This window comes from Mobula birostris, chromosome 16 (assembly GCF_030028105.1).
Source record: "Mobula birostris isolate sMobBir1 chromosome 16, sMobBir1.hap1, whole genome shotgun sequence".
In the NCBI taxonomy this organism is placed as follows: Eukaryota; Metazoa; Chordata; class Chondrichthyes; order Myliobatiformes; family Myliobatidae; genus Mobula; species Mobula birostris.
Window position 1 is genome coordinate 36,220,003 of NC_092385.1, and position 24,020 is coordinate 36,244,022.

Here is a 24,020-nt window from a genome sequence, read left to right on the forward strand (position 1 = left end):
CCTATCTACCTTCAGACCTTTCAGCTTCCCAAATACCTTCTCCTTAGTAATAGCAACTACACTGACTTCTGTCCCCAACAAGTTCTAATTTCTGCCATATCGCTAGTGCTTTCCACAGTGAAGGTGAATGCAAAACACTGATTAAGCTTATCCACCATTTCTTTGTCCCCAATTAGTACCTCTCCAGTATCATTTTTCAGCAGTCTGATAGCCACTCTTGCCTCTCTTACTTTTTAATACATCTGAAAAAACTTCTGGTATCCTTTTATATTATTGACCAGCTTACCTTCATATTTCATCATTTCTCTCTTTATTGCTTTTTTAGTTGCCTTCTGTTGGATCTCAAAAGCTTCCCAATCCGCTAATTTCCCACTATTTGTTTTCTATTTTATATGACTTCTGAATTGCTCTTAGAAACTCCAGCCTTTGCTGTTCTCTGCTGTCATCCCTGAGAGTATCCCTTTCCAATCACCTTTCGCCATCTCCTCTCTCATTGCACTGCAATTCACTTTACTCCACTGTAATACTCTTACATCTGACTCTATGTTCTTCTCTCTCAAATTGCAGGATGAATTCTAACATATTATGATCACTAGCTCCAAAGGGTTCTTTTACATGAAGCACCTTGATCAAATTTGGTTCATAACACAACACCCATTCAAGAATCGCTATTCTCCAAAGCGGGCTCAACCACACACTGCTCTAAAAAGCCATCTAGTAGGTATTCTACAGATTCCCTCTCTTGAGATCCAACACCAACCTGATTTTCCTAATCTACCTGCATATTGAAATCTCCCATAACTTTCGTAACATTGCCCCTTTGCAATGCCTTTTCTATCTCCTGTTGTAATTTGTAAACCACAAACTTGCTACTGTTTGGAGACATGTACATTACTCCTATCAGGGTCTTTTTACCCTTGCAGTTTCATAACTACACCCACAAGGATTCTACATCTTCTGATCCTATATCACCAAAATTTAAGGATTTGATTTCATTTTTTTTTTACCAACAGAGACACCCTACTTTCTCTGCCTACCTGCCTGTCCTTTCAATACAATGGGTATCCTTCGATGTGAAGCTCCTAATAATGATCTTCTTTCAACCACAATTTAGTGATGTCCACAATGTCATACCTATTAATCTCTAACCGTGCTACAAGGTCATCTACCTTATTCTGTACATTGTTCAAGTATAACACCTTCAGTCCTGTATTCATCTCCCTTCTTGTTTTGCCTCCATGGTACACTTCAACTCATCCCACAGACTGCAATTTTGCCCCATAATCTGCCCGTTTTTCCTCACAGTCCCACTACAAACTGCATCTACCAGTAAACCAACTGCCACATCGTCAGCCCTATCACTCCAGTTCCCATCCCCCTGCCGAATTAGTTCAAATCCTTCCTGATAGCTCTAGCAAACCTGCCCTCAAGGATATTAGCCAGCTGTGAGTTCAGGTGTAACCCGCCCTTTTTGTCTGGGTCATATCTTCCCCAGAACAGATCCCAATGATCCAGAAATCTGAAACCTTGCCCCCAGCACCAATTTCCCAGCCATACCTTAATCTGCCAAATTATCATATTTTTACCCTGGTTGGAGTGTGGCACAGGCAGCAATCCAGAAATTACCACCCTGATGATCCTGCTTTTCAGCCTTCTACCTTCCTCACTATATTCTCTCTTCAGCACCTCTTTCCACCTATGTCATTGGTACTGACACGTACTATGACTCCCAGTTGCTCACTCTCTGCCTTTAGAATGCAGGGGGGCAAATATTCCTGGCCCTGGCACCAGGGAGGCAATATACCATCCGGGTGCCTCTTTCACGTCCACAAAATCTGCCTACTGTTCCTCGAACTAGAGGATCCCCCATCACTGTTGCACTCATCTTCCTCCCCCATCCCTTCCAAGCCACAGAGCCAGAATCGGAGCTGGAGACCCAGTCGCTGTAGCTCCATGGAGACATCCTCAGACGTATCAGATAGAACGGTGCAGGAAAAAGACAAATGTGGGTGATTCTCCAGTTATGACTGCAATAGGCTGGCCAGGTTCCATATATCATCATCATCATGTTGCGTGTCATATGAAGTACAGGCAATCATGGTCTTTGAACATGATTGATTTTGGCCGATTTTTCTACAGAAGTGGTTTGCCATTGCCTTCATTGCCTTACAAGACAGGCGTCCCAGCAATTATCAATACTCTTCAGAGACTGTCAGTGGTTGCACAACCAGGACTTGTGATATGCACCAGCTGCTCATACGACCATCCAACGCCTGCTTCCACGGCTTCATGTGAACCTGATTTTGGGGTGGAGGGGAGGGAGAGAAAGCAAGTGCTGCACCTTGCGCAAGGGTGACCTGCAGGCGAGCGGAGGGAAGGAGTGCCTCACACCTCCTCTGGTAGAGGCGTATTTCCACCCTTCCAGCAGGGTTCCATATATAGGGGCAATAAGAATCAGGAGGAGGATCTTAACAGGTTAAGCTGCATCTGTGACGTAAAGGAATTGTCAGCATTTTGAGTCCAAATAACATGGAGACAGAGAAGCCATTCAGCCTTTCAATCTTATCCTAGAAATGTAGCCCTGCCATGTGATTGACTATTAATGCATCCTTGTTTGGCACAGGAATGGAAAAAGCTGCAATCTCAATCAGGTCCATTAGGGGAACTACCCTCCCTACCACTGAGGACTTCTTGAAAAGGTGAAGTCTCAAGGATGCGGCTTCCATCGTTAATGGTGGGCGGCATGGTAGCATTGTAGCTAGCATACCCCTTTACAATACAGGCAACCTGGGTTCAATTCCCGCTGCTGTCTGTAAGGATTATTCTAATGAGAGATGCAGAGATGGCAGAGGAACTGAATGCATATTTTGCGTCAGTCTTCACAGTGGAAGACGTCTGCAGCATACTGGACATTCAAGAGTGTCAGTGAAGTGAGGTCTGTGTAGTGAAAATTACGACTGAGAAGGTGCTCAGGAAGCTTAATGCTCTGATGGTAGATAAATCACCCAGACCTGATGGAATGCACCCTTGGGTTCTGAAGGAAGTAGCTGGAGAGATTGTGGAGGCATTAACGATGATCTTTCAAGAATCGATAGTTTCTGGCATTGTACCGGATGATTGGAAAACTGCAAATGTTACTCCACTATTTAAGAAGGATGGGAGGCAGCAGAAAGGAAACTATAGACCTGTTAGCCTGACATCAGTGATTGGGAAGTTCTTAGGGATGAGATTATGGAGTACCTGGAGGCACATAACAAGATAGGCCAAAGTCAGCATGGTTTCCTGAAAGAAAATCCTGTCTGATGAACCTACTGTAATTCTTTGAGGAAATTACAAGCAGGGTAGACCAAGGAGATGCAGTAGACATGGTGTACTTGGATTTTCAGAAGGTCTTTGACAAGGTACCGCACATGAGACTGCTTAGCAAAATAAGAGCCCATGGAATTACAGGGAAGTTACCAGTGTGGGTGGAGCATTGGCTATTTGGCAGAAAACAGAGTGGGAATAAAGGGATCCTTTTCTGGCTGGCTGCCTATTACTGGTGGAGTTCCACAGGGGTTGGTGTTGGGACCGCTGCTTTTTACGATGAATGTCAATGATTTGAACTATGGTATTAATGGATTTGTGATTAAATTTGCCGATGGTACAAAGATAGGTGGAGGAGCAGGTAGTGTTGAGGAAACAGAGAGCCTGCAGAGAGACTTAGATAATTTAGGGGAATGGGCAAGGAAGTGGCAAATGAAATACAATGTTGGAAAGTGTATGGTCATGCACTTCAGTGGAAGAAATAAATGGGCAGACAATCATTAAGATGGGGAGAGAATTCAAAATGTGCAAGATACCCTAAAGGTTAATCTCCAGGTTGAGTTAGTTGTGAAGAAGGTGAATGCAATATTGGCATTCATTTCTAGAGGTATAGAATATAAGAGCAGAGGTATGATGTTGAGGCTCTATAAGGCACTTGTGAGACCACACTTGGAACATTGTGTGCAGTTTTGGGATCCTTATTTTAGAAAGGATATACAGACATTCCAGAAGGTTCAGAGAAGATTCACAAGAATGATTCCAGGAATGAAAGGGTTACCGTATGAGGAATGTCTGGCAGCTCTTGGGCTGTATTTCCTACAGTTCAGGAGAATGAGGGGGTGGGGATCTCAGAGAAACATTCCAAATGTTAAAAGGCCTGAACAGATGAGATATGGCAAAGTTATTTCCCATAGTAGGGGATTCTAGGACAAGAGGGCACGACTTCAGGATTGAAGGACATCCATTTAGAACAGAGATGCTGAGAAATTACTTTAGTCAGAGGGTGGTAAATCTGTGAAATTTGTTGCCGTGAGCAGCTGTGGAGGCCAAGTCATTGGGTATACTTAGGCAGAGATAGATAGGTTCTTGATTAGCCAGGGTATCAAAGGGTATGGGAGTGAAGGCAGGGGAGTGGGGATGACTGGAAGAATTGGATCAGCCCATGATTGAAAGGCAGAGAAGACTCGATGGGCCGAATGGCCTACTTCTGCTCCTATATCTTAGGGTCTTATGACGTTTGTACATTTTCCCGTGACCATGTGGGTTTCGTCCGGTTGCTCCGGTTTCTTCCCACAGTCCAAAGACATGCCGGTTGATAGGCTACTTCGCCATTGTAAATTGTCCCGTGATAAGACTAGCATTAAACTGGGGAGGATTGCTGGGTGGTGTGGCTCGAAGGGGCGGACGGGCCTATTCCGCACTAAATCTCAATAAGTAAATAAATACTGTAAGTTAAGGCCCCTCTCCATCCAGGGTATGCCCTCTTTTCATTATTAACAACAGGGAGGAGACACAGGAGCCAGAAGATACACCCTCAATATTTTAAGAACAGCCTTCTCCCTCCATCGTCAGTCTTTCAAACGGTCCATGAACCATGATGAAGGTCTTGGCCCAAAATATCGACTGCTGATTCTCCTCCATAGATGCTGCCTGACTTGTGTGTCATGCCGCTAAAAAACTACACCTAATTTCTTTTTTATTTCAAAAACATTAGTCATAGACATGGAGACATCTACCGTATATATCTGTGTCTATATTCCTTAAAGTTAGAACCATAGAACATTTAAAGCACAGAAAACAGGCCTTTCAGTCCTTCTTGGCTGTGCCAAACCATTTTCTGCCCAGTCCCATTGACCTGCACCTGGACCATATCGTTTTTCTTAAATGTTAAAAGTGAGCCCGCATTTACCACTTCATCTGGCAGCTCATTCCACACTCCCACCACTCTCTGTGTGAAGAAGCCCCCCCAATGTTCCCTTTAAACCTTTCCCCCTTCACCCTTAACCCATGTCCTCTGGTTTTTTTCTCCCCTAGCCTTAGTGGAAAAAGCCTGCTTGCACTCACTCCATCTATACCCATCATAATTTTATATACCTCTATCAAATCTCCCCTCATTCTTCTACGCTCCAGGGAATAAAGTCCTAACCTATTCAACCTTTCTCTGTAACTCAGTTTCTCAAGTCCCGGCAACATCCTTGTAAACCTTCTCTGCACTATTTCAATCTTATTAATATCCTTCCTGTAATTTGGTGACCAAAACTGCATACAATGTTCTATATATATTTGCTGTGAAAATTTCACAGATTGTTTACATTCGTGGTGGCATCTAGTCCATGCATCCTCCAACATGAACGACCGCAAGCTGGAATGTATTAGTCAGCAACAGTCCCTTACGGACTTCTCACTGCACTAGTAGACCCACACATTCTGTGCACACCAAAGTGCGACTTCCATTGAAATGAGGAGTCATGATGTTTGTCTCAATATGCATCCCTGGGAACAGCCAATGGATCAGAAGGTGACTTTAACGCAGCTACAAATCTTGACAAGAATTCTGTCACCCGTTTCCACACCTTTGTAAATGTGCAGTCCTTGAATATCACTCAAAACTTCACACATCTCTCCTGTAGATTCAGCAATGGGAAATAATGCAGAAAAGCGAAAGCAATCGTAGTTATGAGCAGTCATTAGAATCAACCAGCAATTAACTTGAAACTAGTAAATAATAAATTGAAATACCTGTAGCGATGGCATGTGGTGTACAGTGTGGCCAGCTCCTGTTGTTGATTGCATGCTCAGATATGATTAGGACTGTATTAGCTGGAACTTTGGGCTCAAAGTGGCAACAAGACATTGAATCAACACTGCCTGCTGACAGACTCCCTACCTCTTCTCCACACTTTTTGTGGATACCAGCTGAACTTACACTAATCTTTTCACTCAGATGATGCCCAGCGTAACTCGAACCATGTGTGTCTGCTTATTGAACGCCGTTTTGTAACAAATAAGACAATCTGATTCTAACCAAGGCACCATAATTACATCACACTCTATATTCTAGGAAAGGTGTAACATTGAGTTTATTAAAGCACTGGTTCCATGATGAACTGTGCCAATATCAGTAAGGGTTAAAACTCCAGTAGTACTCTGCAGAAGCTTATTTTATACAACTGACAAGGCCTTCATGAACAGGCTGATAAGATTTAAAAAATAGCTTTTATAAATTAGTTACGCATGACATCATATCTTTGACATTTTGATAAGATAGGCAATGCTTATGAAAACAATATCCTTTTTGCTGTAGGGCAATACAGTAGGATTACTTGTTTCAAGCCAACAACACTGACTTCTACAAATCTTGTATAATGATAGATGTGCTTTTACATTGTAACTTGTAAAACTTTCTATTTAATGACAATATGACTTCTAGGAGCAATGATAAGGTTTACTGTTGATGACTTTCTAAATTAACTATTTTCAGCTGTGAACTATACAAAATAATCAATATGTAACAACAATATTTGGCTATTTCTGCAGTGCAGAGCAAAGCTACTTAAGGTTTAGTATGTTTTACTTACGTGTCATCAATAAAAGTTATGCCGAAGTATTCCTTTTCTTTGAGGTTAAAATGAGACGCCACCAAGTCCAGCAGTTCCCTGGACAGAAGCTTTGGCTAAAAAAAGAACACAATAAAATTAATAGAACTTGGGAACACCAAGGAAATTAAGTCATTTTTTCCATTGCATTAAGTTCTATAATTGTTGCTTTCATGTCTCACTAAAACACATTTCCAGCTTGTTCCCTCTTCTTCACAGCACATGTCAATGTGAGCTTTCCTCTTTTTTTAAACAAGCATAATTATTTGAGACATCCCTCTTATTTTGGGGCCTTAATTTAGTGATAGCCTTGGTCAATTATACAAAAGGTCTCAAAGTAAGGTGAAATGGTAAACATCTTGGAATCCTGTTTTGATGAGACTTCAAGGATTGCCCAGAAGAAACTGATTTGAGTTTCTTTTTTTTCTTTTCTCTCTCACCCTCTCACTCATATTCATATAGCAACCACTGCAAATATAATCATCAGAATACAAATTGGAAGGAGTTAGAAAAGTGAACCTGTCCTGTGGCCAAGTAGCATAATCATTCTTCTCTTCCAGGCAATAGAAGGTGAAAGTTGTACATTATTTTAGGTAGTTGTCACTAGTATTGCTGTTGCAAAAAAAATTGTTAGCGTGGCTGTCAGTTCTAAAAAGGGGACTGTCATCACTTGTTTTGTTAGTATGAGAAGAGTCTAATCAGCCTCTTTTGTGGCATCCTCAGTCTAACTAAAGAGCTGATAACAGTTTGTCGCTCTGTCAAATATAAATGGTAAGACTTGAAAGAATTCAGGTCCTCAACACTCAAGCACAGCTGTATAATATATATATATATATATATATATATATATATATAGAACAGGTAGATCATTATAGGTTGATAAGTGACTGACATTGGTGGGAAAGCTGGATCACACTCCCAGCCAGCTCAAATCAGATACAGTGTGGAAACCTTGTCCGATGCTTAGGCTGAGCAAGTAAAGATACCAGCCAATAAGAAAAGCTATTAAATGCCAAGAGGGTGAATCTCTTCTGTCCCTCTCGGTCTGCTGGCTTGTTAGGAGCTGTTTCTTAAGTATTCCAAATTGTTCAACTTACAGTACATTTCACATTTCCCCCATTAGATATCCTGACAATGTTAGTGAAAGATTGAAGTTGCGTCTCCAAGTCTGTACACATCAGTGCCAGGAGGGACAGGAAGCATTCTGAGTGAAAACCAAAAATTATAGAGGAACAAAAGCAGAACCCAATTTTAAGTTGCAAAGGGACAAGGAGGTACTCGAATAAGCAAACCTACAGTAGCTATAATTCAAGGTGAAGAACTGCAAGTTCATCTCATTCCGATCTGGAAAAGTTACTGGTGCCGTTGGCCAATGAAGGTTCACATTGTTAAAGGTTTGTTGCACTATTTTGAAATGTGATTGAAAAATCAGAGACATGTCAGAGTAGTTGAAGTTAATTTCAATATCTAGAAGTTTAAAGACAAAAACTTTGGAGACAAGGGACTGCAGATAGTCATAGTCATACTTTATTGATCCCGGGGGAAATTGGTTTTCGTTAGAGTTGCACCATAAATAATAAATAGTAATAGAACCATAAATAGTTAAATAGTAATATGTAAATTATGAAATAAGTGCAGGACCAGCCTATTGGCCTATCAGCCTAGATGCTGGAATCTGCAGCAACAATCTGCCAGAGGGACTCAGTGAGTTAACCAGTATCAATGGGGGGTGGGGGGCAGGGAATGGCCTTCATAAATGAAATACAAGAGGACAGAAGTTGGGATATTATGTTGAAATTTTATAGGACACGGATGAGTACTGTGTTCAGATTTGGCCACCTACTTACAAGAAAGATGTGAGAAAGATTGAAAGAGTGCAGAGAACATTTTCAAGGATGTTGCCAGGACTTGAGGACCTGAATTACAGGGAAAGGTTGAGTAGGTTAGGAAGTTATTCCCTAGAACATAGAAGATTGAGGGGAGATTTGACAGAGGTATACAAAATTGCGAGGTGGACAGATTAGTTAAATGCACACAGCTTTTCCCACTGAGGTTGGGTGAGATTACAACTAGAAGTCCTGGGTTAAGGGTGAAAGGTGAAACGTTTAAGGGGAACATAGGGGGGTGGAATATCTTCACTCAGAGGGTGGTGAGAGTGAGGAACAAGCTGACAGTGTAAGTGGAGGATGTGGGTCCAGTTGCAACATTTAAGAAAAATTTGGATAGGTACACAGGTGGGATGGGTATGGACGGCTACAGTCTGGGTGCAGGTTGATGGGACCAGGCTGATTAATGTTTTGCTATGGAACAGATGGGCTGAAGGGCCTGTTTCTGTGTTGTAGTGTTCCAAAAGGAATTATTCCTGATGCAGGCTTTCAACCTGCAATGTTGACAATTTCTTTCGACCCACAGATGCTGCATGACCCTCTCAGTACCCCCAGCAGATTGTTTGTTGCTCAAAAAATATCTCTGGATTCCATCCATCAGACATTGGACTGGATATTAGTGTTTGTTCTGCAGAAACTAAACTGTCATTTCAGACAAGCACAGACAAAGATCCTACCATTGTTGTCTAGAATGCATTGCTTCTTAAAAGCAGCAAATATCTACCCATAGTTGTCCTACTCAATTCTATTCCACAGAGAATGTTTTAATATTGAAAATAAAGATACACACCAAACACCACAAAAATTTGTATGTTTCCATTTAGATCCAAGTCTCCTTTTATTTGACAATATTGTTTTAATTAATGCAAGGCAGTGTCTCTGCCACAGAAGTTTAACGTCTATATTGCTGTATCTTATTCCCACAGCTTTTAATTTTTTTTGGAGATATTTTAAATTATTAAATCTGTTTAAAAGTTTCTTTGGAAAGAAAAACATAATTAACATTTTTGTTCTGACAAAGAGTTTTCAAGTTGAAGTGTTAAATTTGCTTCTCTTTCCACAGATGCTGAATGACTCCTTGAGTGTTTACAGCTTTTTTAAAATTTCAAATTTTCAGCACCTGTAGTATTTTGATGTTTTTTTCCCCCGTCTCCTTTCTTACTCTCTTCCACTTCCTGTAGCTGATTTGAAATCGCCTTAACTAATGTGACTAAAACCACTTGATCAGACTGTACTAGTCAAAGATTCAATGTACATTATCAAATAATGTATAAATTATACAATCATGAGATTTGTCTGCTTACAGGCAGCCACAAAGCATGAAACCCGAAGGAACCCAATTGAAAAAAAGATCAATGCCCAACGCACAGAAGAGAAAAATACACAAATCACGCAAACAATAGAAGCGAGCAAGAGCATTCCAAACCAAATTGAGTCTTGCCATCGGAATCCCTGGAGCAGACTGGCGTAGGCCCAAGCCTCTGTCTCAGTTCATTATATTAGCGGGCCAAATCGCTGCAAAGCTCGCAGACTCAAAGCACAGCAGCTGGGGCAGTCTGACAGCCTCAGCATCATGGAAAGAGGAGTGAACATCACGAGAGAGCGAGCAAAATCGGCTCGACTGTTGTCTCTGGTCCCAACACCTCACCTTTCCAGTCTATCTGCGCCAGTGCTTAAATTGTCCAAACAGTGCATCTTGCCTCGCATTAAGACCCAGGCTCCACCACAGTGAAATGCTCTGGGCCTAGGCCACATGGCCCAGCTACTCACTCCTGGCCTCATCACCCAGTCCAAGACTGTTCCTGACCTCTACAAATTGGCTTGGCACTTAGAGTGATCCAAGCTCAGACCTGGGTTAGGTGCATGATCATGACTGGCAAAACAGATACTCGCTATTTGACCCATTTTTATGGAATGAAGATATTTCCATCTCTTACCAAAAGCAATATGCTATGCAAAATTTAATGGAACTTAAATGGACAAGACCTTAAACATCCTGAGCACACACAAATTGATGTTTATATTCTGCTATTCACTCATGTTTTGCTGTTTGCATGATTTGTTCTTTTTTAGCACATTGGGTGTTTGCTATTTTCATTGAGTGGGTTCCATGGTGCTTATTTGTTTCATGGCTGTCTGTGGAAAGACAAACCTCAGGGTTGTATTCTGCACATGCACTTTGATAATAAATGTACTTTGACTTTAACAATGACGTAATAAATATTATTAGTCTGAAAGGTCCTTTTGATACAAAATTGAAATAATAAAACTGCAATTTTGTGATGTTAAAATAGAACCAATTATTCTACTTGCTTTCCTTTTTATTCGATGAAGTTTTAATTCTGTTCCTCAATCGTAATAAGTTGTTTTCCATTTACAGCATCAACTTTGAAAATGCTCCAAAAATTAAACTGAGATTTCCTTTGAACAATTGCAGAAACCCACACAGATCCAACTCACGCAATGCAGGAATGAATCCTCCCTGGTCTTTTTCTGTGGCTTGGTGGTGTAGCATGCAATATATTTATCTATTGGCATTGAAGGGCCAAAGCTCAGCTGTATAATTAAGCAAAAATTCCCCAGGAAATAAACTAATATCACTATTAAATCATCCTTTGTCCTCTGAAAATGGATTTGCTTCCATCCACTGCTACCTCGACTTGGCAAATCTGAAATGCTGTTTCTTGCAAAGCTTTTCTTTAACTGGCCAATATTATGGGGAGATTAAAGTAACAGAAAAAACTACATCTATAAACAGAGCATAAGAGTTAGCAACTCAGGTCAAAGACCATTCATTAATTTCTAGCATCTGCACTTTTCTGATTTTCATTATGGGTCAGAAATTAGGTTGGGTAGATGTGACTTGATGACAACTCAAATGTTGTAAAACTTCCATGTCAGGAAATAACCTTGATTTGTTCTGTTAACAACTTAATTAAAATGCAGTAATAACAGTATTTAAAACACTGTTGTCATGCAATGGACTCGTAACTCAGATAAATCAGCATTTAATGTTACTGATAGCAATGTATGTAGGGATGTCATAGGGCTGATTCATCTTGATGGAAGCCCCCATTACCTTGTACAATATTCATAAGTAATTCTTGGCAGAAATCAAACACAAAGGACCTGAGGAGTGCACATTTAAGTCCATTACTTGACATATAAATCTTCGATCCTTAATTCATTGTGCACATCTACTGCATAAATTTTGATTTTTTAAAAAAATATGGATTTCTTTGTGGCTCTAAACAACCTTGCTGTGTCATTGTACAATTCCATCTGTATCCTTTATGACTGTGCTCTTTGCTCTAACCTTAAATATGGCTGAATATTGGATAACCATTATGAAAGAAGTGCAAATGTAATAGAGAGTATGTTTTGAATTTCATTTAGAGTGGATTGGCCTGGTACAAGTAGTTAGCCAGTAACTCCATCATTCTGGGGGAGGTGTGGAACCCGAGTCATTGACTTCAGGGTGGTCGAAATAAATTATGTTGATGAGGTTGAGAGTTTCAAGCCCCAAGGCGTGAACGTCACCAAAAGCCTGTCTTGTTCCAATCATGTTGACTTTATGGCCAAGAAAGCTCTCCAATGACCATCTCCTCAGGAGGCTAGAGAAAATTAGAGTGTCCTAGTTGTCCCTTACTCATTTTTAATTGATACATTACCTATAATGTAATATCCATTCTATATAGATGCTGAGTAGGCTTGGTATGGCATGCTCAGTGTGTGAAGGCAGGACAGGTACAGAGCAGACAGCATACCAAACCTACTACATCAGAGAAACCACACTTCCCACTATAGACCCTGTCTATACTTGTCATTACCACAGAAAAGCAACTAGCATAACGAAGGACCTCACACACCTTGAACATACTCTTTTCTCCCATCAGGCAGAACATATAAAAAGCCTGAAACCGCAGACTACCAGCCTCAAGGACAGCTTTGATCCTGCTGTTATCAGACTCTTGAATGAATCTCTTGCACAATAAGGACTTTTTCCCGAACAATCTATCTTGTTATGACCTTGCACTTTATTGTTTAACTGCACTGCACTTCCTCTGTACGTTTAACATTTTATTCTGCAATGTAATTGTTTTACCTTCTTCTCCCTCAATGCACCGTAATGATTTGATTTATGAACAGTATGCAAGGGAAGCTTTTCACTGTATAAGTGACAATAATAATAACAAACTAAATCCAATTCTTTGAAATGGCAGTCCGTAGAAAAAAATCATCCCCATTTTACATTTGCTTCATGTTAACAGCAAGCCATGATCCCAACAAAAGGGTTAAAATGGCAGCAAGCTGTGTGATGAGTACATTAATACTCTTCCCTAATTTTCTCACCAATGTTGTGCGTCACTTCCAACAAGCTGCCTGTGGGAGCAGAGCTAATGGGAAACTTAAACAACAGGAATTCTGCAGATGCTGGAAATTCAAGCAACACACATCAAAGTTGCTGGTGAACGCAGCAGGCCAGGCAGCATCTCTAGGAAGAGGTACAGTCGACGTTTCAGGCCGAGACCCTTCGTCAGGACTTAACCAGCAGTGACAGCACTCCAGAGTCACACACCAGCAACTGGGCTGCAGGATGCAGATTACACTTGGGTTGGTGTGTGTTTGGATGCAGACACCCAAGCCATTGTTGACTTGTTCAATGAAGCAACCGATAGTTTGGGCCTTACTTTCAACAGAGAGTCTTAGAAAACTAAAAAGCATGGAAACAGGCCCTTTGGCTCATCCAGCCCAGACCAAATTATTATTCTGCCTAGTCCCATCAACCTGCACCCGGACCATAACCCTCTATATCCCTCCCATCCATGTACCTATCCAAATTTCTCTTAAATGTTGAAATCAAACCTGCATCCACCACTTTCGCACTCTCACCCCTTCTGAATGAAGATCTTCTCCCTCGTGTTCCTCTCATATTTTTAACCTTTCATCCTTAACCCATGACCTCTACTGCTAGTCTCACCCAACATCAGTGGAAATAGCCGGCTTACATTTACCTTATCTATACCCCCTCAATTTTGTATACCTCTATCAAATCTCCCCTCATCTTCCTACACTCTAGGGAATGAAGTCCTAATCCTTTCAACCTTTCCCTGTAACTCAGGCTCTGAAGTCCTGGTAAGATCCTTATTAATTTTCCCTGCATGTTTTCAATCTTATTAAGATCTTTCCTACCAAAAACACACACAGTACTCCAAATTAGGCTTCAACAACATCTTGTACAACTTCAACATAACTTTCCAATTCCTGCACTCAATACATTGATTTATGAAACCAATGTGTCAAAAGCTCTCTTTACAACCCTATATACATGCGACACCATTTTCAAGGGATTGTGGATCTGTATTCCAGATCTGTTCTACCACACTCCTCAGTGCCCTACTGGTCAACATGCAAGTCTAACCCTGGTTTGTCCCTTCAAAGTGCAACAGCTCATGCATGCTGCATTAAATTCCATCTGCCATTTTTCAGCACATTTTTCTAGCTGGTCCAGATCCAGCTGCAAGCTTTGATCGTCTTCCTCACTATCCACTATGCCTCCAATCTTAGTGTTATCTGCAAATTTGCTCATCTAGTTTACTACATTAACATCCAGGTCGTTAATATAGATGACAAACAACAACAGAGCCAGCACAGATGCTTGTGGCACACCACTTGTCACAGGTGTCCAGTCAGAGAGGCAACCATCTACCACTAGTCTCTGGCTTCTCCCGTGAAGCTACTGTTTAATACATACTTATCCTGCATGCTGAGCAACTGAACCTTCCTGACCAACCTCCCATGCAGGACCTTGTCAAGAGCATGACAAAAGCCATGTAGACAATATCCACTGCATTGTCTTCGTCAATTTTCCTGGTAACTTCCTCAAAAACACTATAAGTTTGGTTAGACACAACCTACCATGCACAAAGCCATGTTGACAATCCCTAATCAAACCCCGTCTATCCAAATATTTATATATCTGATCCCTTAGAATAATTTTCAAGATCTTACCCATTACTGATAATCTTCAAGAGGACCAATTCTGTCCCTTGCTATCCTTTAGCAATTAATGTATCTGTAGAAGCCCCTGGGATTCTCCTTCACATTGTCTGCTAGAGCAGCCTTATGCCTTCTTTTAGGCCTCCTGATTTCCTTTTTGTGTTCTTTTGCATTTCTTATACTCAAGTACTTCATTTGTTTCTTCCTGCCTATACCTGCTATGTATCTCCTCCTCCTTCTTAACCAGGGTCTCAATCTCCCTCGAAAATCAAGGTTCCCTAAACCTGTTGCCCTTGTATTTTATTCTAACAGGAACATACATTCTCTGTACACTCAAAATTTCACCTTTGAAGGCCCCCCAATTACCTAGCCAGAAAACAACCTGTCCCAATCCACACTTGCCAGATCCTTTCTGATACCATCAAAATTGGCTTTTCACCAAATTATCTCAACTCAAGGACCAAACCTACCCTTCTCCATAATTATCCTGAAACTAATGACATTATGATAATCACACAAACTTCTGTCACCTTTCCTGTCTCATTCCCTAATAGGAGATCTAATGTCTCACACTTTATAGTTGGGAACTCTATGTATTGATTAAGGGAACTTTTCTGAACACATTTGACAAACTCTATTCCATCCAGTCCTTTTACAGTGTTGGAGTCCCAGTCAATAAGTGAAAAGTTACAATCATTGACTATCACCACCTTACGTTTCTAGCAACAGTCTGCGATCTCTCTACAGCTGCATTCCTCTAAACCCCACTGACTATTGGGTGGTGTTTAATATAACGCCCTTAACCTGGCCACCCCTTTCCTATTCCTTGGTTCCACCCATTTAGCCTCAGTATATGAGCTCTCCTGCCTGTCTGAGCACTGCCATGATATTTTTTTCAGACTAGTAATACCACTGCTACCCCTGTTATCTCTCCCATTCTATCACATCTAAAACTCAGAACCCTGGGACACTGAGCTGCCAATCCAGCCCTTCCAGCACCAAGTATCACCAATGGCTGCGAAGTCATGCTGTTGATCCGTGCCCCAAGCTCATCCACCTTTCCTACAATACTCATTGCATTGAAATATACACCACTCAGAACATTAGTCCCACCATGATAAACTACTGACTTTCTATGTAGGCTTAGCAACATCTTTCTCCGCAACCACTCCCACCATCTCCTCTTGTGCTCTGGTTCCAGTCCCACCCCCCCTCCGTGCAGCACTAACAAACCTTCTCGCAAGGAATATTAATCCCCCTCCAGTTCAGCTGAAAACCATCCCGTCTGTACAGGTTCCACTTTCCCTGGAAGAGAGCCCAATGATCCAAAAACCTGAAGCTCTCCCTCCTGCACCATCTCCTTAGCCATGTGTTAAGTTGTATTATCTTCCTATTTCTGGCCTCATGAGCACATGTCATGGGTAGCAATCCTCAGATCACAACTGTGGAGGTCCCATCCTTTAACTTAGCACCCAACATCCTGAACTCATTTTTCAGGATTTCTTAACGTGGTCTGTCAACCATCTATAGCTAGATGCAATCTTGCAATGTAGTCATCAGGGATACTGGAGATCTCCCTGCCTTCCCACATCCCACAGGAAGAGCATTTCACTATTTGTCTGGCATCACCACTGCTCTAACTGCGCAATATGAAAGAAAGAAAAATTAAACAAAATAAATCTATCTACAGCCTTCACCCCTTCATGCCCAAGCCTTTTAAGTCAAAGCTTCAACTCCCTATTCTAACACTAGCCCACTCAAACAATGGCTGCTCCCACTATAGCCACTCTACATAAACCACGTTTTTATTGGCTTTTGCCAAGTGCCTAGTTATGCAGAACATAACATCTCCACAGGAAATGTGGCATGCAGAATGTCCTGACTGTCCCCACTCGCTTCTTTTGAAATCAGTCTCTCGCTAAGCGCAATCCAATGTCCCTTAGGTACTGTGGCGCACAGAATGTTCCGACTGCCTCTGCTTGTTTCTTTTGAAATCCCTCCCCCACTATGCACAACCTAACATCTCCTCAGGAACTGAGGCACACAGGCATCCACAAGACAAAGGTTCTCCACTAACCTGTTCCTACAATAAAGGTTCATTGTAAGAGCCATGAAAACATGGACCACTTCCCACACCTTATGAGCTATCTCTCAGTGAAATTCACCATTGCCATCAATGCACTGGCACAGCTTTTAATCAAGTGCACGTTTGATTTGGAACAAAATTCATGGTCTACTAGACAGTAGTGGTCCCTGACCTCTGAGACCTGGGCTATCTCTGTCAAGTAGCCAAAAGCTGCCTCCACAAAATTCTTTAAAACCAATTGGAAGCTTAAGTAAGCCACCTAAGGCAACATCCTCATCAGTAAGTTCCTAATTTAACAGAGTTTATCAGTTAAAGCACGTTGTGTCGCTGTCTACAGGTGAGGTGCTGGAGGATTGGAGAGTCGCTCATGTTGTTCCGTTGTTTAAAAAAGGATCAAAAAGTAATCCGGGAAATTATAGACCAGTAAGTTTAATGTCAGTAGTAGGTAAGTTATTGGAGGGAGTACTAAGAGACAGAATCTACAAGCATTTGGATAGACAGGGACTTATTAGGGAGAGTCAACATGGCTTTGTGCATGGTAGGTCATGTCTGACCAATCTATTGGAGTTTTTCGAGGAGGTTACCAGGAAAGTGGATGAAGGGAAGGCAGTGGATATTGTCTACATGGATTTCAGTAAGGCCTTTGACAAGGTCCCGCATGGGAGGTTAGTTAGGAAAATTCAGTCGCTAGGTATACATGGAGAGGTGGTAAATTGGATTAGACATTGGCTCAATGGAAGAAGCCAAAGAGTGGAGGCCTGTGACTAGTGGTGTGCCACAGGGATCAGTGCTGGGTCCATTGTTATTTGTCATCTATATCAATGATCTGGATGATAATGTGGTAAATTGGATCAGCAAGTTTGCTGATGATACAAAGATTGGAGGTGTAGTAGACAGTGAGGAAGGTTTTCAGAGCCTGCAGAGGGACTTGGACCAGCTGGAAAAATGGGCTGAAAAATGGCAGATGGAGTTTAATACTGACAAGTGTGAGGTATTGCACGTTGGAAGGACAAACCAAGGTAGAACATATAGGGTTAATGGTAAGGCACTGAGGAGTACAGTAGAACAGAGGGATCTGGGAATACAGATACAAAATGCCCTAAAAGTGGTGTCACAGGTAGATAGGGTCATAAAGAGAGCTTTTGGTACATTGGCCTTTATTAATCGAAGTATTGAGTATAAGAGCTGGAATGTTATGATGAGGTTGTATTAGGCATTGGTGAGGCCGAATCTGGAGTATTATGTTCAGTTTTGGTCACCAAATTACAGGAAGGATATAAATAAGGTTGAAAGAGTGCAGAGAAGGTTTACAAGGATGTTGCTGGGACTTGAGAAACTCAGTTACAGAGAAAGGTTGAATAGGTTAGGACTTTATTCCCTGGAGCGTAGAAGAATGAGGGGAGATTTGATAGAGGTATATAAAATTATGATGGGTATAGATAGAGTGAATGCAAGCAGGCTTTTTCCCCTGAGGCAAGGGGAGAAAAAAAACCAGAGGACATGGGTTAAGGGTGAGGGGGGAAAAGTTTAAAGGGAACATTGGTGGGGCTTCTTCACACAGAGAGTGGTGGGAGTATGGAATGAGCTGCCAGATGAGGTGGTAAATGCGGGTTCTTTTTTAACATTTAAGAATAAATTGGACAGATACATGGATGGGAGGTGTATGATGGGATATGGTCCATGTGCAGGTCAGTTGGACTAGGCAGAAAATGGTTCGGCACAGCCAAGAAGGGCCAAAAGGCCTGTTTCTGTGCTGTAGTTTCTATGGTTGTTCTCAGACCTGACACCAGAATCCTGAAAATGACACTATGCCAAGCTTTGCTACAGCAATGGGCACACAGGAAGACAAACAAATAGGTTCAAGTAACATGCCAAGGCAACCTTGAAAAATGTCTTCCCACTGACTTCTGGGAACGCCTGATCTGTGATGACTCAGAGCCGAGGTGGAGTATTCTGGACACATGGGAACTGAATCCATGTGGAAAGAGCACACAGAATGAACGCAATACCTGTACGCCGGTTCTTTCATTCACCTCTTGCTCCATAAATAGAAGTGTACCTACAAAGCCAGAGTAGATGCGAATCAAGCTTGATTCAAAGGACTAACCCAACAGACAGAGACACCTTACCTGAACTAGTAGCTCCAGTTTTCTGTCATCTAGGAGATTAACCTGACAGTGTCTACCTTCCACCATCTATAAAAGGTAAAAAGACAGAGCAATGAAATGCATTATTAAAATTATTGTTCTGCATTTGGAAATTGATTTGATCCAATTTAATACATGAAAAATTCTACATATGAGAGCAAGGCACTTGTGTATGAACTACATATAGATAAGCAAATAGATTAAGAGGTTACCTGTACTGCTGCATGACAGAAACTAGAAAAAGTTATTATACAAAGTTTGCAATAAACACTATGATTGTGCCTGTTTCTTGTGCAGTTTCCTTCCCCAACTTAGTTAAAATCATTAGAATGAATATGGGAGGTAGAGTTCAGTCAGCTGTTGAAACCACAAAGGATACAATACTACTGACTGGGAAAAAATTTCCAGGTCATGTTCCTTTAACAATGCACCAAACACAAGTGCAGTGCAAACAAAATCCTAAACCTTGTAATAAAGATTAATAATTGTCAATTAGATAGTTACTTCGCATACCCAAACAAACATAAGATATAGAAGCAGAATTAGGTCATTTGGCCCATCAAGTCTGTTCCTATTTAAGATGACGACATTTAAAATTCTCTCAATGGATCAATACTACGCAACCTGTTACTGCTGCACACTGACAAATCCCAGAAATAATCTGAGCTAATTTAAAACACTGTTGTATGTACAGTGTGACAGCTCTCAGTGTCCCAGAGTTGTTTATACAACATCACTTTTTAAATGTTGAGGAAGTTAGATCACTTAATAGGTAGGTAAATTTCTTAAAGATTGGGGAACTAGCACAGATAAAGAGATGATGCTGGGTCCAGATCAGCCATGATCATATTGACTGGCAAATCAGTCTTGAGGGGCTGAATGGCCTACTATCTTTTTGTGCTCTTAAATTAAGTTATAAATGTGGAGCTCCAACCACCTGATCAATTTTTGTTTGACCTTGGGCAGATCTGGAAACAGAATATTGTTTAAATTACCATTCCATTAATTCTTGCCTGAAAGCACAATGCTCAGTCATCCCCACCCCTCACCTTCCAGTAGAGGCTGTTTAATCTCTCTCTTCAGTCTTAGACAAATATATACAAAGTGCGCTGTAACAATCCCATTTCAACACTTGTTCCATTTCTATGATTACTTCTTCTCAAAAGTAGATTTCAAAGAGACAACTTGTCTGCATGAAATTTATTCTGTATTTCTCAGATCTGTTTTTTTTCTCTCTAAGCATCCCTTCTGAGTCAATGCTGCAGTTTATTTCAACTGTTCATGGCTGTAGATGTCACCACCATGGCCAATATTTGATATCCATTCTTAATTGGGAACTGAGTAACTTGCTAGGGTTATTGAGCGGGGTAGTTAAGAATCAACCCCAGTTACAAATCTAGACTGATAGGCCAGTGATAGGCCTTCATTTGCCATTTTTTCCATAGTATCAGTTTCACAGTATTATAGCAATAATGGTCCCACTACTAAAGGATGGAAATTACTCTTTGATTTCAGGGACCAAGTGCTTGAAATAGTGGCATATACTTTGCGTTCTACTTCCAAATTTATTGATAGTCTCTTCTATAGGACTGAATTTTACAAGTACCTAACCATCTACACAAACTTTTTTTTGTGTGATAAACACATTTTACAAAGAAAGAGTGTTTACTGCAAGGTCATCTATTTTGCTCAGAGGTTGATCTAATTATATTTCTCAGTATTCCATTTCTTTTTATTTGTTTCCTTTTGCCATCTTCCTGAATTTCCCTCATTTTATCTAGGGAAGAGCAAGCCTTATTCCTTTGATACACTTACTGTTTTCAACATTAGATTAACTTCTAGCTTCTTTCCAAATACAATTGCTCAAACTAGATTTGGGATCCTTGTAGCCTGCACAGAGGGAGAAGGGGAAGTATTTACAGATATAGTATGTCATTTTTAAAATTTCTCTTAAAGAAAATTCCAAAGTCAAACATATACAGAAGAATACCTTGAAGTTGAGTCATTGATTTTCTTTTTACAGAGCATGGTTCAAATTAAATGAATAACCATTTAAAATGTTGACTGAGGAACAAATGAATTGGCCAAGACACCAAGAAGAATTCCTTTTGAGCTGAGCTGGAGGCCTTTATTGCACAAATGAACCATAGTGATAGGTGAACAAAACTGAGAAAATGCAATTCTCTGAATCCATGGTTATCTCACTCGACATGTTACAAATGTGTTGAGGTTTCTCTCTTTACCACGGTTATCTTTGCTTGACACAAATAGGATCAGTCAGCAGATGCAATGTCGTTGAGTAGATACAATTTCAATCATATTTTAAATATATTTCACCAATGCAACAGTGTTACTCAGTGTATCTATTTAACATTTTGCATTTCTGTGCCTTACATTAATTGATAATCAGAGCATTATTAATAAGAAAACACTAAATCAGGAGTCAGACAACTGTTTTCTTCAGAAGTCTGCCTCATCACAGCACCAATTTGCATTTATATAGAAAATTAATTACAGCGAAATGTTCCTATATGCAGCAGAGATGAAAAATGAGAAATAAATAGACTGCAGGGATTGGTGCCAGCATAGGGTGTTGTAAAATCTCTGGTTAAAGCAGATTTAATGCAATGTCTAAGATGAACAGCGAGAGACAAATGAGCTTTGACAGTGAATTTCAGAGAATGGGGCTTCGAGTGTCAACGGCAATGCAACAGGAGGCATATACTTAATAGCCTAACTGAAAGAATTGAGATTGAGATTGCATTGGGGATGTCATTGGGCTGCAGATGATTAATGGTATCATCCTCTCCTGAAACTTTAATGTATTTACCAAATGGATGAGCATTTTCTATCAGATGGCACTAGAATTGAAATAAGTCATCAACTTTGGGTGTGTTTGGGTAGCACGGGCTTGTTGGGCCACAAGGGCCTGTTACCATGCTGTTTCTCTCAAAGACTTTGGTAAGTGCCAATACAAAATAGTGCACTTTTAAGTGGTCCAGGGATTGACTAATGACTTATGAGGTTCTTAGTTTTAAGAGTACGATAAAGCAATGAGTATGTTAAATCCTGATAGTAGTTAGTAGTAGGCAGTAGTTAGGCCTTAGCTGGAACATAGTGCTTGACTTTGGAAACTGCACTTCAAGAAGGATAACAAAGGTAATTTTCTGGAGTAGTACAAAAAAAAAAATTAGGATTTCTGTTCTGAGTAGAGCCTAAAGAAGCCAGAATTGTTCTCCTTGGAGCATACCAGTTCAGAGTAATTCAAGATTAAAAGCGTTTGGTAGAATAAATAAAGAGAATGGTACTTCCTGTGGAAGATAGTGGTAGACAAAGGGCATCAATTGAAAGCAGAGGGAGTTGGGGAGAACATCAATCTCACAGTTGTATGAACCTGAGCACACGACTTCAGGCACAATCTTTCAAGAGCAAATTTGCCATTTCATTGAAAATTTGCGGGCATAGGAAAGAGCAGGTGGAGCGGATGGGACATTGTGAAGGTCAACATAAAAATGATGGGCCAAATGAATTAACTGTACTAACCCTTTTCAGATTACTGACCTGACTTATTTGATGAAAAACATGACGTGGCAATATTCAGCTTTGTGTGGCACGATCAACTTTTTAATTCACATCATCATACTATATTTAAGGCTATAAAAGTGGCAGAACAGATGTGATTCACGGCTTTGACAGGATGGAATGCTGTAAATTACGTTTGTGCATTTCTGGGGTGCCTTCATGGTAGTATTGCTAAAGAAATCCTCATGCGAACAGCATGCGGTATCAAGCTGACAGATGGTTCCCTTATTAAAATCAGAAGGTCGTTGCTTGAATTTTCACTTTGATTCCCCAAAAATGTCTCTCTCCTTTTGAGCAGAAACCATCAAGTTTACGGTGCTATATGCTTAATAGAAATTAATTTTAATTGCATAGTAGCCAGTATTTAAGTCTTTGTATATGCAAGGGCATATTGCAACTATTTATGTGCAAACATGTGTTGGGATCCCACTGGGCAGGAAAGTCATGTGGTGAGCCTGAATTTGCAGTCTCTTTTGCCATGTAAATAAACCACTCTCTTTTATGTGTATAGTCTGTGGAAACAGCGTTGCTAATGAAGTAGCCCCTTATAAGCAAGATAAATTGGAAACAATGGAAGGCACAATGTTTTATTTTTAAAAATCTTGAATTATACATCGCTTTAAGCATTGAACTAAGGTCTGAAGAACTGTCAAATATTGTTTTATATTGCTTTAAAGAAAAAAGTAGGTTGAAGGTACAGAGGAGATGTCAGGGGCACGTTTCTTTAAAAAAACACAGAGTGGCAAGTGTGTGGAATTGGCTGCTGGCGACGGTGGTGGAGGCAGATACAATAGGGTCTTTTAAGACAGGGGTCCCCAACCACCAGGCCGCAAAGCATATGCTACCAGGCCGCAAGGAAACGATACGGGTCAGCTGCATCTTTTCCTCACTTACTGTCACACAATGTTGAACTTGATGATAGGGTTGCCAACGGTCCCTTATTTGCTGGGACATCCCGTATATTGGGCTAAATTGGTTTGTGCTATACGGGACCACCCTTGTCCCGTATTTCTCCTGCTAAGGTAGAGTGTTCCTATGAAACCTTTCGTGCCAAAATGGTGTAAAGCAAAGAAGCAATTACCATTAATTTATATGGGAAAGATTTTTGAGCATTCCCAGACCTAAAAAATAACCTACCAAATCATACCAAATAACACATAAAACCTAAAATAACACTAACATATAGTAAAAGCAGGAATGATATGATAAATACACAGCCTAAATAAAGTAGAAATGATGTATGTACAGTATAGTCAGAAAGATTAAGCCAAAACCGATTTGTGGGAAAAAAATCGGCACGTACGCGCATGCGCACGTCATGCATGCGCACACAGGTGCCTGCGCAAGGCTTCAAGGTCATGGTAGTCTTCCTCAGGGTAAACACAAGTGTCCCGGGCTTTGACGGCTACTTTTGTCC

General features: G+C 40.8%; 1 protein-coding gene across 3 annotated transcripts in view; it reads right to left on the reverse strand.

Annotated features, from left to right (window-relative positions):
• Window positions 1-24,020, reverse strand: part of LOC140211098 (FERM domain-containing protein 4B-like) — a 342,398-nt gene that overhangs the window by 156,533 nt on the left and 161,845 nt on the right. For all 3 annotated transcript variants that reach the window (XM_072280548.1, XM_072280549.1, XM_072280547.1), the window contains exons 2-3: window positions 19,004-19,069; window positions 6,885-6,979 (exon numbers count right to left, since the gene is read on the reverse strand). In XM_072280548.1, the coding sequence (XP_072136649.1) occupies window positions 6,885-6,979; window positions 19,004-19,069 (161 nt within the window). The remainder of the gene's footprint in view (window positions 1-6,884; window positions 6,980-19,003; window positions 19,070-24,020) is intronic.